This window comes from Solea solea, chromosome 6 (genome assembly GCF_958295425.1).
Source record: "Solea solea chromosome 6, fSolSol10.1, whole genome shotgun sequence".
NCBI classification, from domain to species: Eukaryota; Metazoa; Chordata; class Actinopteri; order Pleuronectiformes; family Soleidae; genus Solea; species Solea solea.
This window is the reverse complement of record NC_081139.1, coordinates 24,863,526-24,878,379: the sequence shown is the minus strand read 5'-3', so window position 1 is coordinate 24,878,379 and position 14,854 is coordinate 24,863,526. Positions and strand designations below refer to the sequence as shown.

General features: G+C 39.5%; 1 protein-coding gene across 4 annotated transcripts; it reads left to right on the top strand.

The window, feature by feature from the left end:
- The first annotated feature begins 1,378 nt into the window (after positions 1-1,378).
- On the top strand, positions 1,379-14,848 carry mbd1b (methyl-CpG binding domain protein 1b). Of its 4 annotated transcripts, XM_058632317.1 has the most exons (17): positions 1,379-1,511; positions 1,893-2,287; positions 2,701-2,841; positions 4,252-4,393; positions 5,254-5,543; positions 5,641-5,723; positions 6,001-6,044; positions 6,645-6,785; positions 6,883-6,966; positions 7,233-7,253; positions 7,356-7,448; positions 8,666-8,827; positions 8,922-9,101; positions 9,199-9,276; positions 9,351-9,431; positions 11,615-11,698; positions 13,407-14,848. In XM_058632317.1, the coding sequence occupies exons 2-17, from the start codon at positions 1,974-1,976 to the stop codon at positions 13,875-13,877; spliced, it is 2,409 nt and encodes an 802-aa protein (XP_058488300.1). In that variant the 5' UTR covers positions 1,379-1,511; positions 1,893-1,973; the 3' UTR covers positions 13,878-14,848. The 4 variants fall into 4 exon arrangements, with proteins under 4 accessions (XP_058488300.1, XP_058488302.1, XP_058488299.1 ...); XM_058632316.1 differs by having other exon boundaries at positions 1,386-2,287; XM_058632319.1 differs by lacking the exon at positions 8,922-9,101 and having other exon boundaries at positions 1,385-2,287.
- Positions 14,849-14,854: the final 6 nt, after the last annotated feature.

Sequence of the window (14,854 nt, the reverse complement as noted above, 5' to 3'; positions counted from 1 at the left end):
GATAATTGGGAGGAGGAGTAAATGATTGAGTTTCAGTAAGAAACTTTTTTGTTGTATCATTTGAATCCATCCCAGTCAATGTCAAAGTTATGGCTTTAAGATCTGTGAGAGCTGTAAAAATAGGTAGGTAGGTAGGTTAAGGATTCTGGGATCAGCCGATGGCTTTGTCTGCCGGACCCTGAATCCCTTTTGACATGAAATGTTGAAATGTTTTAGAATTTTAATTACTGGTTCTCATAAAATAATCCAACCTTTTTTTAATCCTAAAATCGGTCCTAAGAGTTTGTATACTTGACCATCTATCGACTTCATCATTTACAGTAGCAAGTCTTCACAAAACCAATGTTCAAATCAGAAAATATTTTTAATATTTCCAAACGATGTATTTTGAATCTCAAATACGATTTTTTTTTTTTATTAGTTCAAATAAATTGTGTTATAACCAGGAACATTTAGATAATTGTTGCAATTAAATCATAAGGGAGTGTCCATTTCAATCAATTTAGACACTGATTATTTTCCCAGTGAATTGTATGTGAGGAGAAGGAGACCCAGGACATTTAGCTGTTAATATCTTTGTTCCTACATTGTTTCTGTCAGTGTTGGAAACCTGTTAGATTCCTTTAGCTGAGTCTTTATCTCAATGTGACGTACCTTCTGAAGCAAGCATTTCAAGATGATGTGGAATATAAAGAGGTAGTAATAGAAGTAGAGGTTTAAGTGGGTCCAGAATACTTCACAAAATGCAGAAAGGAACCCCCCTGGGTACAGTGTGGAGCCCCCTGCTATTTAACCCTAACCCTGATTGAGCATGACATAGGAAAGTTGTTATATACTGAGTATGGGGCACTTGGCATCAGAGGAGTATTTAAAAAAGAAGATACAAACTGCAATAAAAATGATATGAACAAATACTGGATGAAAGTATTGGAGTTAATATTAACAAAAAGCTGACCTGCGGTCAACATATTTACCATGTTAAAACCAAATATAAAAAGGTCAATTATATACAACAATGTCTAGGCGGAGATGATGGATTTATCAGCCACTTATAAGAGCAGTCCTGGAGTGATAGAACCAGGAGTGAACAGGTCTCCCAATTTTTTAGAGGAGCTTCCTCCCCATGTAATAGAATGTGTCTTCAACCTGAAACTGTCAAACATGTACTGATAGACTGCAAGAAAGACAAGAACTAAAGAACTAAAGAACTAAACTCATAGCAACATTAACAAATAGATACCATTCAGAGAAACTTAACAACGTTGTAATCAATTACTTCAGCGAAACAAGGGTCATCCATCTCCCCTGCAGATCCACATTCCAGTCCAGTAGATGGCGATAATGCACCAAGAAGAGGAAGAAGAAGAAGAAGAAGAAGATGATGATGATGATGAAGAAGAAGCGCCCCCAACTTGGAGGCTTCAGCACACACACACACACGGGCGCCATTAACGGCTAACGTTGGCTAGCTATGCTACTCCCGTTATCACTTATGTCTCCAGCCGTCTAACGTAGGTGTTTCTCATATCTCACTGCTTGAAGTAAAATACGAAATACGTATTTTTCATATTTAGTTGGGAAATAACCATAAGTGCATTCACGTTAGCCGGGGTCAGTGACGCTAGTATCTGCTGCTAGCCACTTATTCTGTTGATATTTCGTTAGCTACACAATCATGGAAACAAGCTAACGCTAACCACACTAGACTAGTGTCTCGTGCTAGTTATGAATACCACACATTTGCTTATTAAATAATTGCCACTTAAAGAAAGCGAATGAGTCCGTTCAAGCTACCGTAGCAAGACTATTTATGGAAACGTATGGCGTGTGACACCTCTGTTTATTAACACACTTGCTCATTTCCGGGTTCATAGTGATTTATTTTAATACAGATACAAGATCGACTGTAGAGTTTATCGTATTCGACTTCAAGAAATCACTGTGGGCCGATTGTCGCCCGAACTGATGCATCAATGACCGAGGAGTCATCAGTGAAGCTGATCCCAGGCTCAGCGCCTGTGCAGGAGGATGAGGAGGAAATGATGATCAACAAGGCAGCCCACGGCTCAGAGATGGCTCCAGTACTGTCACACAGCCTTCTTACACCGGACGTAGAAGAGTCTCAAGGAGATGCGAAGGCCACGGCTGGTGATCCTCCTGCTGACTGGTTGGAGCCCCTTGAGGATTTCGACGATGGTGATGATGCAGAAGAAGAAAGCCTGGCAGGAGAGAGTGAGAGGAGTGAGAGTGTGGCAGGCAGCGAGAAGGCCTTCAAAAAGATTTACCCGTAGGTTGACAAGTAAATCTAGTCTAAAATAATGTAATCCTTCACTCTGTGGTCATTTTCGCAGCCTTGTAGCCTTGTTGTAGTATTTATCCTATTTGTTTCTTTCATTATTTTATTTTGCGACTATCTGCTGCTGTGCCAATTAGAATATCTCCAATTCACATCGCTTAACTAATGTAGAGCCTACAATTCAATTTAAAATCTAATTAGCAAAATGGTGCAATTCATATTCGAATAAAGCATGTGGAAATAGATTGTTTATCAGCAACCTCCACGAGATAGCTTTATGTTTTGGAAATCTGAAAGGTAAAAGCAAAGACATGACCACATAGCTTATATCAACATTTTCTTGGATGGCTTCCTGTGCAATCTATTTTCCCTGTGTGATACAAAGATTTTTACATCTCTTTCAGGATTTATGCTCCTCCGCGAAGGCAGTCACATCCTGATGAGGGATGGGAGGAATGGCCTGCACTTGGAGAAGGTTGGAAACGTAAAGAAGTTATTCGGCGATCAGGGAGCAGTGTTGGTCAGAAGGATATATATTATCTAAGGTGAATACTGTCCCGTCCTATCATAAGTTGATGACATCTTCCATTTTTGGCAACATGGGCTTAGAGCTGTCCACTTGTGATCAGATCACTCAGATCAATGATGATACCAGGTTTGAATGGGATCATAAATAAATGAAAATGGTTTGTATTTATGTGGTGCTTTTCTAGTCTTGATGACCACTCAAAGCTGCTTTACACTACAGTCATTCACACCCATTCACTCACACTTTTCATACCCATTCATGCAGTGCCATCACAGCCGTCAGGAGGAACTTTGGGTCAAGTGTCTCAACCTTGATAATTGACTGATAGCTGATTTTTTCCATGGACTTTATTGCAGGAGCGTGACCAGTTTACAAACTTGTAATGGACATTCTTTGGATATCGTAGAGTGGGTGTAGATTTTATTTGGTGAGCCTTTTGTTAATTGGTTAAAATTCTTGGCATCCCCACTGGCAGCCATGGCATAGCTGTGACCACAAACTATGTTTCTCTACCTTTATGAGCTGAGCTGGGTGCAACTTCTGTGGTGGATGACAGAGGCACGCCTCCTGCAGCTTTGTGACACCAAGGTGGAGGATGTCTCAACATTTCTGTGGGCACATCTTGGCATTTGCAGCCAAGCAGACGGGACAGTGATTTTTCCCCAGCTGACTTTTATTCATATTAAAAAGTTACACGCTACAGCTCACAGCATTTTCTTATTCAAGAATGTCATGACCAAAAGCACCTCAAACAGTCACATCAGCATGTAGACTAGCAGAGCTGGAAATCAAACCCACAACCTTCTAGTAGAAAGACAACTCGCTCTATCACTGATTCACTGTGTGAACTACTGTGGCTCTCAATCTGCTGGACACACACTTGTTGACCGGTGAACTCACTGTGTTACGCATATATTCACACACGGTGCCTTTCCTAGCCTAGCAGAGGAAGAGAGAGAGAGATGCTATTGCTTAAAAGTAATAGCAACTCTCCTCTCAGAACCATTATTGTCACGTTAAACACAACTGTGTAAGTAAATGACGTGAAGTGTTTAAAAAAAATCACACACACACACACAGTTATTAGAGGGAGGACAAAGGCAGTAAAAAAATGTATATGTGCCAACAGGGTAGATAACTTTTGCTGCATGATTTTGTCTGTTGGTGAGGTTGTGGTAACATCACACACTGCGCTGCTGAGCCACTTTCACTAACTGCACTAAGAAAATTAATTTACCATGACAGCCCTCACACAAAATAACCCCAATTCACAACTACCATGGTCAACTTATCGTGAGTGCCTTTATACATAATGTACAATAAAGTCATATATCATGCATGCCATCTGCAGTTAGGGCAGAAGGAGAGAGGCATGTTGTTGTAGTTGGCTGTGTTATGCTGTTGTAACTGCTTTTCTCCTTCACAGCCCAAGAGGTGGACGAGTGAGAAGCCGCGTAGAACTGGTATCAGTGCTGGATGGATACGTCGACATATCAACCTTTGATTACAGGACAGGGAAGTTCTATGATGGTGCGGTACCCCCGGCAAGGGTTCGAAACAGAGTCAAGGTATTTGCCTCCCTATCTATGGAAGATCAGGCCCTGATTTTCTTAATCTATGAGTAATCATGGTTATCAAGTTCAAGTTGACCACCAATGTTTATCACAATAACCAAACTCATAATTAGGTAGCTGTTGATAACTTACTTTCAGATCATTCACATGATCCTCCTGAGACCCACCAATGCGTTTTTGTCCCATGAAACGTGCAAGGGTTCACATCTTTATTTCACAAACAAAACAGTCTACAAGAATAAAACCAGTTTTGCTCTGGAGAGGACATTCTGGATGTATCTAGTGAACCACAAGATCTCTCTTTCCAGAATTTTCATACTGACCAGCATGTTTTATGGGCATAAGAAAAGTCAATAATTACATTTATCCAGATATTGTCTTTATTAAGATAAAATGTTGCTTTTTAATCAATAGTTTGAGGTGGTTTTGGTAATATACAGTCATTTTTAAGTTCCTGAAGACGACACATTTTTCCAATGTCCTCTGTGGTGGACATGGGGACTTAAACAAAACGGAGAACTGTCTAGAATCTTACTAAGAAGATCCAGAGTTCTCAGAAGATGAGATGCAGCAAATGTGACATTTCTGTGTAACTAGGAAGAAGAAGTGCGTCTTGAAGTGTTATTAATAATATGATTGAAGAAGTGTGACATGAAATTTAGAAAAGTTCAGCATGTTGTTTTCCCCCAAGACAGTTATTTAATGGAACATTGCAACATGTTTATTTTTCTGCGTCTCAGGAGGATGTGTGTTGATCAAAGCTTTTAAACCAAACTTTGTTCTTGGACAGTTGACCATTAGTGGTCAGCTCTGACGATGTTAAAGTTATTTTCCCTCTCTTTGTCATCCATTAGAAAAAGATGCGGGAGCGTTCTTCCTCAGAGTCCAGCTTCATGGAGAGAGGAGAGGGGGCAGACACACCTGACTCTTACTACAAACCCACACCCAGCCTGGGGCCCAAAACTATGTTTTCCTCTCAGTCAGGCGTCTCCTTGAACAATACACTGGGCACACCAAAACAATTCTCCCGCAGTGATGATACTTCTGATTCAAAAGATAAAATTAGACTTCCTTTCCCCTCATCATCCAAACCACTGCGGCTGCCGTCCATTAAAGGAGAATTCGGGTCAGAGGAGAGCACTCTGTGAGTCTGTGACTTCTGCTGATATTCCTAATGATCATTATTATTATTGTTTGAAGTACATTATGACTCTCATCATGTTCTAAATGTTTCACTGCAGGGTCTGTGCCAGGTGTGGCATTTCCTTCACTGGCACATGGTATGACAAACAGAGGAAGAGGCCTTGCTGTCCCTCCTGTTGGGGTATGTACACAAGTGTACTATTGGGTAAATTAGGGCTGCAACAATTATTGTATGTTGATTTACAATATTTAATGATTTTACTTAAATGTCACTATTGTGATTGTTTTCTCCATATAAAAAATGAATCATTAAAGCTGGACAGATTCATTGAAAATGCTGCAGTCCTAACAGTCCGAGTAATTCTCTGTCCAAACTGATGTGGAACAATCAGATAGTAGAACATGCCTCCTCCGTACAGCTGTACTCATCCTACTCCAATTTGTCTCTTTGATTAAAGCATCTTCAAAGACAAAGGAGCATCCGATGATTCGTTTCAGAAAGGTAATTCATTGTTTGTGAGCATGATGTGTGCATCAGCAGCTACATTTTGTCCACTTTAGTGATCCAAGTAATAGTCATAGTCATGACTTTCGACCATATTTAAATAGGTGTTTTTTTTTTTTTCAGAAGAGGATGTTGTATTTATTTGGGAAAATTAAGACAGGAAGAAAATGTGCACAGCACAAAGAAAACTTTGAAGCCCTCTAGTTCTGAGAGGACAATTTTCCTGTAATTTCTCCCAGTATTAAAGCCAGACATAGCAGCATTGCTAGATTGATATTAAATGTATGGTCTCATGAAAAGCAATGCTAATTGTATTAAAAAGAAAAATGCAAATGTGCACAGCTGAGATTATTAAAAGACAAACCAGACCTTACTCAAATCGAATGTCTGACGGACATCTTAAAGTCCATTCTGACAAAGTGCGATAATAAAGGCCCACCTCATCATCATTTCATGCTGACATTCCTTCCAGGAAGCAATTTTTCCCTAAATCTATTAATGAATGGTGTTATTTGAAGTGTCATGCTCTTTATTTGCATTATAACACTAATGTATAAACAAAACCACTTCTTTTTTTTCCGCTCCTATTAACTGTAGTGGATTCCTTGTGGACAGTGTGTAGGATGTCACAACACTGTCAATTGTGGGCAGTGTGCGAATTGCAAACATGGATTGCAGAGCCCCGAGTCCCGCAAACGTATATGCCGAAAACGCAAGTGCATATGTCCTATTCGCAAGGTAAGCAACATTAGACACAACAGCAGTTGTGCATGTTGCTGCCTAATATTAACCTTGCCTTCACTACCCTACTTTTTGTATCTCTGTGTCGCATCAGGGACCTGGCAGTGGGGGCTACCAGCAGCAGACATCCGATCCTGACATCCCCGACAACTTTGATGACACGAGTTTAAGTCTTCAGGTAGATGAAGCTTTTATAGCCAATGCAAACTAATTCATGTGTTTACTGTTGGATGGTCATAGTTGTAGAGTTCTGTGTGTTAAGTTAGTGTCACAGCAGCACAAGTCTTTCAAATACACCAATTCTGGGTCAAGAATAATCTGTACATACACAAGTTTATGGATCAGATCAGACTTGTTGTACACGTTTAATATATACTGTAAACAGCTTTAAAAATATAATATTAAGTAAAATAAAGTTCTAATGGCAACCATTTTATTTTACAGAGTGAATTTGCAGACGCACAGGTAACATTTTTTGGAATATGAGATGAAATTTGATCTTAATTCACAGTAGTTGGTGTTATAGCTTATTGTCTGCCTCACTCACTCATGTTGTTATTGCCACAGCTCCCAAGTTTCAAAAGCAGTGACACCGAGAATTTCTCTGTCAATATTGACGTAGAAGATGATGAAGATATGTCAACGGACGATGACGATGATGTGAGTATTTTTCTTTTTAACTGACATCTCTGCTGCTGCTGCTACTGCTGCTGCTGCATATATAAATGACATTGTAGTTCTATAAACATGTCATCACTGATTCAGAACTGGTCCTGGTCTCTTTCTTCTGTCTCTACCTCACCTCTCCTCTGTTTCCCCATTTTCACCTCAACTGGCTGAGGCAGATGCTTTTTCTCCTCTTTATAATATTATGAAGGTTTTTGCCTTATATACAGTGCCTTGAGATAATGTATGTCGGGGTTTGGCACTATACAAATAACATTGAATTGAAGTGTATCTGAAGTGTAACACATGACGCATTCAGTGTGAACCAGGCTTATTTGAATCAGTATTGACTGACCGATGGAAGTAAAATACATCAGATTAAGTTTGATGGACAGTATCATGAGCTCCTGTAACTCCTGTAACACTAACATTTTAGGTTAAATTATTTCATTTATTATCAAAACATTTGTTTTCCATTGAGGTATATTTTTTTATATATATATATGTACTGTTAATTATAATCCGATTTTCTCTTTTCTTATTACTCAAGCCAATACACATTACTGTCTAAGCAGGATTTTGACTTCTTTATATCGACCCAAAGTTCAGCAATACTCTCTAACTTAGGGGCCATACACACAAAAGGTTTACGTTTTTTGTCACATTGGCTTTCTTGCCACGTGGGAACCAGTGTTTGGGAACCCTAAAAAGATACTTTTTGAAAAGGGAGGCCAAAGTGGGAACATTTCAGAATGCGTCTCTTGCCATTTTTTTGTAACCAAAGTTCTACTTTGGGAAAGCGACGTCTTGCTCTGGCATTAGCAGTTGCTATCATTCTCATTTTTGTCGCCCTCTTGTGTTTGGAGATTGTTTTGTTTATTTCCTTAGTTGCCCTGGCTTGGTCAGTTCTTTCTGTTTCTGTGATTGTATACATCGTAATGTATACTTGTTTGAATAAAGCTTTATTTAAAAATAAATAAATACACAGCAACCATGCTTTATGCACATGCTCAACATCCCTGTTTTTGGTGTAGCAGCGTTACAGTGCCACATACAGGCCTGGCATATTTACTGCAGCGTTTAGAGTTGTGTTCTCTCATGTGGATGAAGACATTTCCTGAAGTGATGCTGTGTTAATGGAAATCTTTTTAAAAACAATGAACAACACAATTGTTTCGGGTGCAAAGTCATTTGATTCTTCATATTTACAGTGGCACAAGAAGCGGAAACGACGCTCGTGTGGAGAGTGCAAAGCCTGTATGTGCAGGAAGGACTGCGGCACATGTGATTTCTGTGTAGACAAACCAAAGTTCGGAGGCAGCAACAAAAAGAGACAGAAGTGTCGTCTACGGCAGTGTCAGAGACAGGCAATGGTGAGACCATAATCTTTTTATATGACGTACTTGTTCCTTGAAGGAATTATGTCATTGTGTCGTCTCTAATTATCTCTATGCCAATGTTTGGCAGAGACACCTATTGCCCTTCCAGATAGGACAAGGAGACTGTAAGCCAGAGGGTCCAAGTCTTCCAGGCAGGCCCAGACCCCACTACACATACAGTCGCAAATCAAATTTAAAGAAAAACAAAGCACCGCAAGCTGGCTTGGACCTCACTGACAATGAAGATGATGACAGTAACTTCCAATCAGTGCGTACACAATGCTCCTCTTAGCTTATAATGAGTGACATTTTAATCCTGCCGGCAAGACGTTTGATTAAAGGTTCCTTTGACTTTCTGGCTGTAGATGAGTTGGAGCTCTGAGCCTGCCAGCAACAGTGAACACAATGAGCTGGTCACGAGAAACCACCAATCACCTACGCAGGTTTGTAAATAAGTTGATATCTGATAGAAGCTTAACAACTTCAGTCCAAACACAATGTTAACTTTGTCTTTCAGCCAATGAATAATGCCAGATTGGGACAGAGGAATGGACTTGACAGAGTTCCTCACATCGGCAACCATAAAACCGATCAGCAAGTAAGTTGATATTGTTTCTTCTGTTTTGTATGGGTTTTCTCTTTAAGTTCCACCATCGATGCTTCCCTCGGGCTCTCGTAGTTTACAGTGGGCTGTTCCCTCCCCCCACCGGTCCATACATGCACACTGCACGGCTGCAAACAGGAAAGAGCCGCAAGTATTTAAAAAAAGGCGTGATCTGTAAAAAAAAAAGACAAAGAAAATAAGCAAATTTCTACCCGTTTAATTGGGCCAGTATAAGCTGAGCTTGGACTACCACCTTATCTTACCCCTGACCAGAAGGAGTTCATGGATGAGTTTTGATAGAGAATATACTGGAAAAAGAAAAGGCCACAGACCGGGTTAGACGATAAGCGTTGGTATTTTGTGCCCACTTGACGAAACATTGAGGTTTTTGATTTTGTAAATAAAGCAAACAGTTATAAGACTTAACTGACCCCCTGTCCGGGGATGCTCGTGTCTGTGTTTCCTGAAATAGACCAAAGGAGGGAGACACTGAGCTCACTAAAACAATAAAAACAAACATTCTGTGGTACCTTGACGACAAATACAGCAACCCTGTGACAAATGAACTCCTGCGACAGATGACCTGGCCTCACTGTTGGACCCCAAGTTCTGAACAATTTACAGTATCGTGCAAAAGTCTCAGGGCACCAGCAGTTTGTCAAAGTCTGTGACATAAGACCAACTGTGACCGAGTTGGACCAGTATATTAGCAAAGCGTGTGTATGTCTCTAAAAAAAGTGGTTTAATAGATCAATTGCACAGCAGATATTTCTCAACATGAAATAGTAGGACAAACAAGTTTTACCAGTAATATTAATTCAGTTCCACTTCAGGTTTAAGAGACCCAGTGTTAAGAACAAGTCACAATAAATACGTGTGTTTTTATTTTAAAACTGCATACAGGTTTCCTATATTTTCTGGATATGTTCCAATTAAGTGATTGAGAAATATTAAACTTTATGGTTTGTATAGCATTTCTAAAAAAGCTAATAGTGGCCTAAAACATTTTGCACAGTATTGTCTATTTTCACAATTGGGAGATAAGAACTCTTAAAGTTGGGACAAAGTTTGAAGCCAGTACAAAGATATCATCTTTTTTAGCTTGTCTCAAAGCTTTTTTTTTTGTTGCACCTTAAGCGGTCAATTTTGTTCAAATCCCAGAATGGAAAATCAAAACAAAATAATGTCAAAACCTGTTTTTGAATAATTTCTTTGTCATTTGTAGTTTGTTTTTGAAAAAGGAAAAATATCCCTTTTGAGAAGGTAAATTGAGATTTAATCTTTAAACCACATCGCCAACCGTAAGTGAAGCTGACCCCCTGTGCGAGGATAAAGCGGTAGAAAGTGGATGGATGGATAAAGCCCAATCACTTAAACACTACAAACCAATTCAGTAGTTGAATGCAAGAACATGTTTGTGAATAGCACAGCTTATTATTGTTAAACAACAACTGAATAATTTACATTCCCATGGCAAAAAACAAAAACCTTTTGTGGTATTTTTGTTGGACTGTGTAGACACAGACATGGAACATGTAGAGACAAAGGGAGAGGAATAGGACACACAACAATATTCTTTGGATGGCTCTGCTCACAGTGAATGTGACGTCCTTGTAAAGGACAGATTCTCTTCTTATCTGTCCTTCCCTTTGACACTGTGCTCCCTTGTTTTGCCTTTAACTCTGTTGAATAATCTGATTATCTGAGATGTGTTGCTAATGCTGTCATAAGTGAGGTTTTCATTTAAATGTAACACAGTTTTCAACGATTCTGTGAAAGAAAATGTGCATTTATGTTTTTCCAACAATTGCTGTGAAGCAAATACTAGTGTGGTGGTAAATTCACTGAGATGAGCAGTAGGTGGCACCAAAGTCTACCTAACTATCTAATCTGTTTATGTACTCAAAGTTTGCATATGGAAAATATGCCTAAAAACAGGCTGATGAATTGTATCAAAGCAAAGTAGAAGTTATTATTTGTTAATTATTTTATAAGTTTGTTAATTTGATAATTCAGTGAAGGTTTTTAATGTTGATGATTAGATTTCATGATGTGGATCAAAGCACATTTCTTGTATTGTTGTTATTATTATTATTTGAAATATACACAAATTAGAGTTAGAACTGACAAAAGGTTCAGTGGAAAGTTAAAGTCATAATGTCACCCTTGTCAACTAGGACCAGGAAAGATGTGATGCCGAGAGGTCACACTTTGGCAGAGATGGTGAGAAGCATGTTGAAGAGGAAGAGGAGGCACCGATGGTAAGTGTCCTTCTGAGGCCAAATCCACACGTAAGAGGAGCAAAACAGAAACAATCTCTTTCTTTGTCGTTTTGAAAAAGTTACCCATAACCACGGCATCGTACGTGGCGCTGCAAAGCTGCTGCACCATAAATGGAGACAATGTTGTACACATTGCAATATATACAACCACAGAAACAGTGACTAAATTAACCAAGTCAGGGGAAATGAAGGGGAATAAAAGTCATCATAAAGCAAACGGGCCAAACAGTGTTGCCAACTTCCCGGCTCCTTTAATCTACATGCAGATGTGTCCTTAGGCAAGAAACTTAACCCCATGTTTCTCCTGACGAGTGTCAAGGCCCTGGTATACTTCCACACACAGTGCACACTGACCCAATGTGCAAGTTGCACCATCAATGTGAATTTTGGAACCGCATTGATGGTTCTCCCACAGATAATTGTATTTGCAACAACATATTTGCAATATAAAAAAAAAGTCAACTGCATCCTGCCACGGGACCGCGCCGTGCGGCATCTGGAGAAAAAGTGTTCAGGTTGTCCCGCACCAACATTGCATCGACTCGCTGTGCATCCAGGAGGCCGTTGTCACCAAGCACAAGCTGTTGTCACTCTCCCATCAGCACATCTCTATCCACTCTCATGTTGTCAGCGTAGTCTGGTGGAATGCATCGGTTGGTTCGCTCGACAGCTCTTCTTCTACTAGTGTCCTTCTTGTTGCCATGGAAGCTCTCCACTTCTGTGGATCCATGCATTTATCATCTTTGGTAGGAATGCGTTCTTATACCCTGTGTCCAGACTTGTACCACCACCCGATGGTGAAGTGGGATACTACAGGACACCACAGTATACCAGGGTCATCTTGAATTTTGAATCTTTGAAAGTTTTTGTCTCACTGTGTGACCACTCACCACTTACCCACTGCTATTTTTAACAACAGTGCATTGGTAATAAGAAACAAGATTTAAATTAATTTCCATGTGTAAACTGGAAAGTTACAACAGTATTTGTAAAGAAGTAATATCTTAAATCACAATTCACATATTTAAATATATATATATATAAAATGTAAAATTAATCACGCTTTTATGTGCAATATGTTTAACAGCTCAGCGTCATTAGGTCCTGTGTGGCTCTCATCCATTCATTTATTGCTCTTGTTTGGAGCACATGTGACATTAGTGCGCAGTTATAGTGACGCACGATACGGTGGCAACAGATGTCCAAGCATCACATGTCATTTCTATCCTCCCCTCTTTCACCTGTGAGGCCGTGACCTCTGTTTTGGTTTGGTTGTCGCGTGTGGCGATGGCCGTGTCAGTGAAATAGCGCCGCTGTATCACAGCTCCATGCTTCTGTGTTATGTGCTCCCCATAAAGTGTCCGGATGACGGCACATTGCACTTCCGAGGTCTGCCTTTTTTTGTACCGTCTATTTTACGTTATTTAACATTTAAATAATCAGAATTTGGACATTTGCGAATGAATTCAGAATTGCCACCATCTGAATGGTGATGCATCCAAGAATCGTTGAAAATACCATTTCAGGTCTCCCAAAAGGCAGTTTCCATGTGGCCCTGAGACTTTCATGTTGGTTTAACGCAGTCTAGCAGGCTTTATTTGGGATGGATTCTTCACATTATTTTTATCACTTGTAAGCAGCAGTTGAATTAATAGTAACACTTTTGTGTTTATGTTTTTTTCTGCAGATCACACAGGTCTTCAGTTTGGATGATGCCACAGCAACAGATGGCGATAGTGAAAACGACTTGATGAAACTACTCCACTCTTTGCGCTCCTCCGCTCTACCGACCCTATGGTATGCCATAATGGTGGCAGGCCCACAGCTGCAGCTCATCCAGTGTTCCAAACAGTCCAGCATGACCGACACCATGGTGCTGATTGACCCGGGCTTCTTCTATCAGGTCACTGTCCAAAAGCAGCCCTTGCTCCCAACCCACCCGTTGTATGACAACTACCCTCCTTGCTTAACCTCAGCGAATGAGGTGGTCACTCTGCTGTTGGACCTGGAAAAATTTGTTGTGTGCCACGGCCTGTCCCCCAAAGATCCGCTGCCTAATAAAGACCCAATCATACTAGAACGGGCATCCACATGTGATTTCTTGGTGAAGAAGGATGTGAGCATCTGTTCTAAGTGCAGAGTTCTACAGGGACTTTAACGTCGGCACAAACAAACTGGGAATGACGTTTCACCGGTGTAATTTGTTCAGTTTGTTTCAACAGTAATATCATGATTTAGTGATTGCAGGAATCATCCAGGTCCCCGTAGCTTTTTATAGGAAATGATACACTCTCTGTATCATGTCTGTATAATTTTTCTCTAATTTTATATTATTTGATGTTAATTCTGTCCATGTGATACCACTTTCTGTTTAATAAGATGATGTTTACTCCTCTTATTTATTGCTTATGCAAATGTTTTCAGATTAAAAAAGGGATTACACACCTTAACTCACACAATAGAGCACAAAGTCAATCAAAGATGACTTTTATGCTCCATAAAAACTGTATTTTAGATGATCTCATTCTGACCATGTTTTTAAGTCGCTCATAGTGCAATAAAGCTGAGAAACATGTTCAAATCACTAAATCACTGTTTTTAGACCACACTTGATTGTAAACAGAAATACAGACTTTTTTTTAGATGCTCTTCATGGAAATCATTTTTAGGTTTTAATTGCTACATTTTTCCAAATAATATCTGGTAAAAAACTAAAAGCATAGCATTGCCTATTAAACATATTCTTGTGTAGTATCATGATGATGGATGGTGATTGTTGACTGTGTAATGACTCCTCCCCCTAATTGGATTAAATATCCCTGAAGATTTTTGCATTGTCAACATAAATCAGGTTTACATATTTGGGTTTGGGAAAGTGTTTATTATTCTTTTACAGTATGTTATTTACTTGTGATTTAAAATTTAAAATAAATACTTTATTTCCCAATGGTTGCCTTTTTGAGGGCAATGTCCAAATAAACTGTTCTTGTGGTTCCTTTTCATCACACCTGTCAAATGTGTGACATGTGACCCTCTTCTATGTTTGACTAACAAAGCTTTTGTATGAATGTATTAACATTTTCATATATGTGTATATACATATATATAAACATTTCATTTTAAATGTTATTTCAA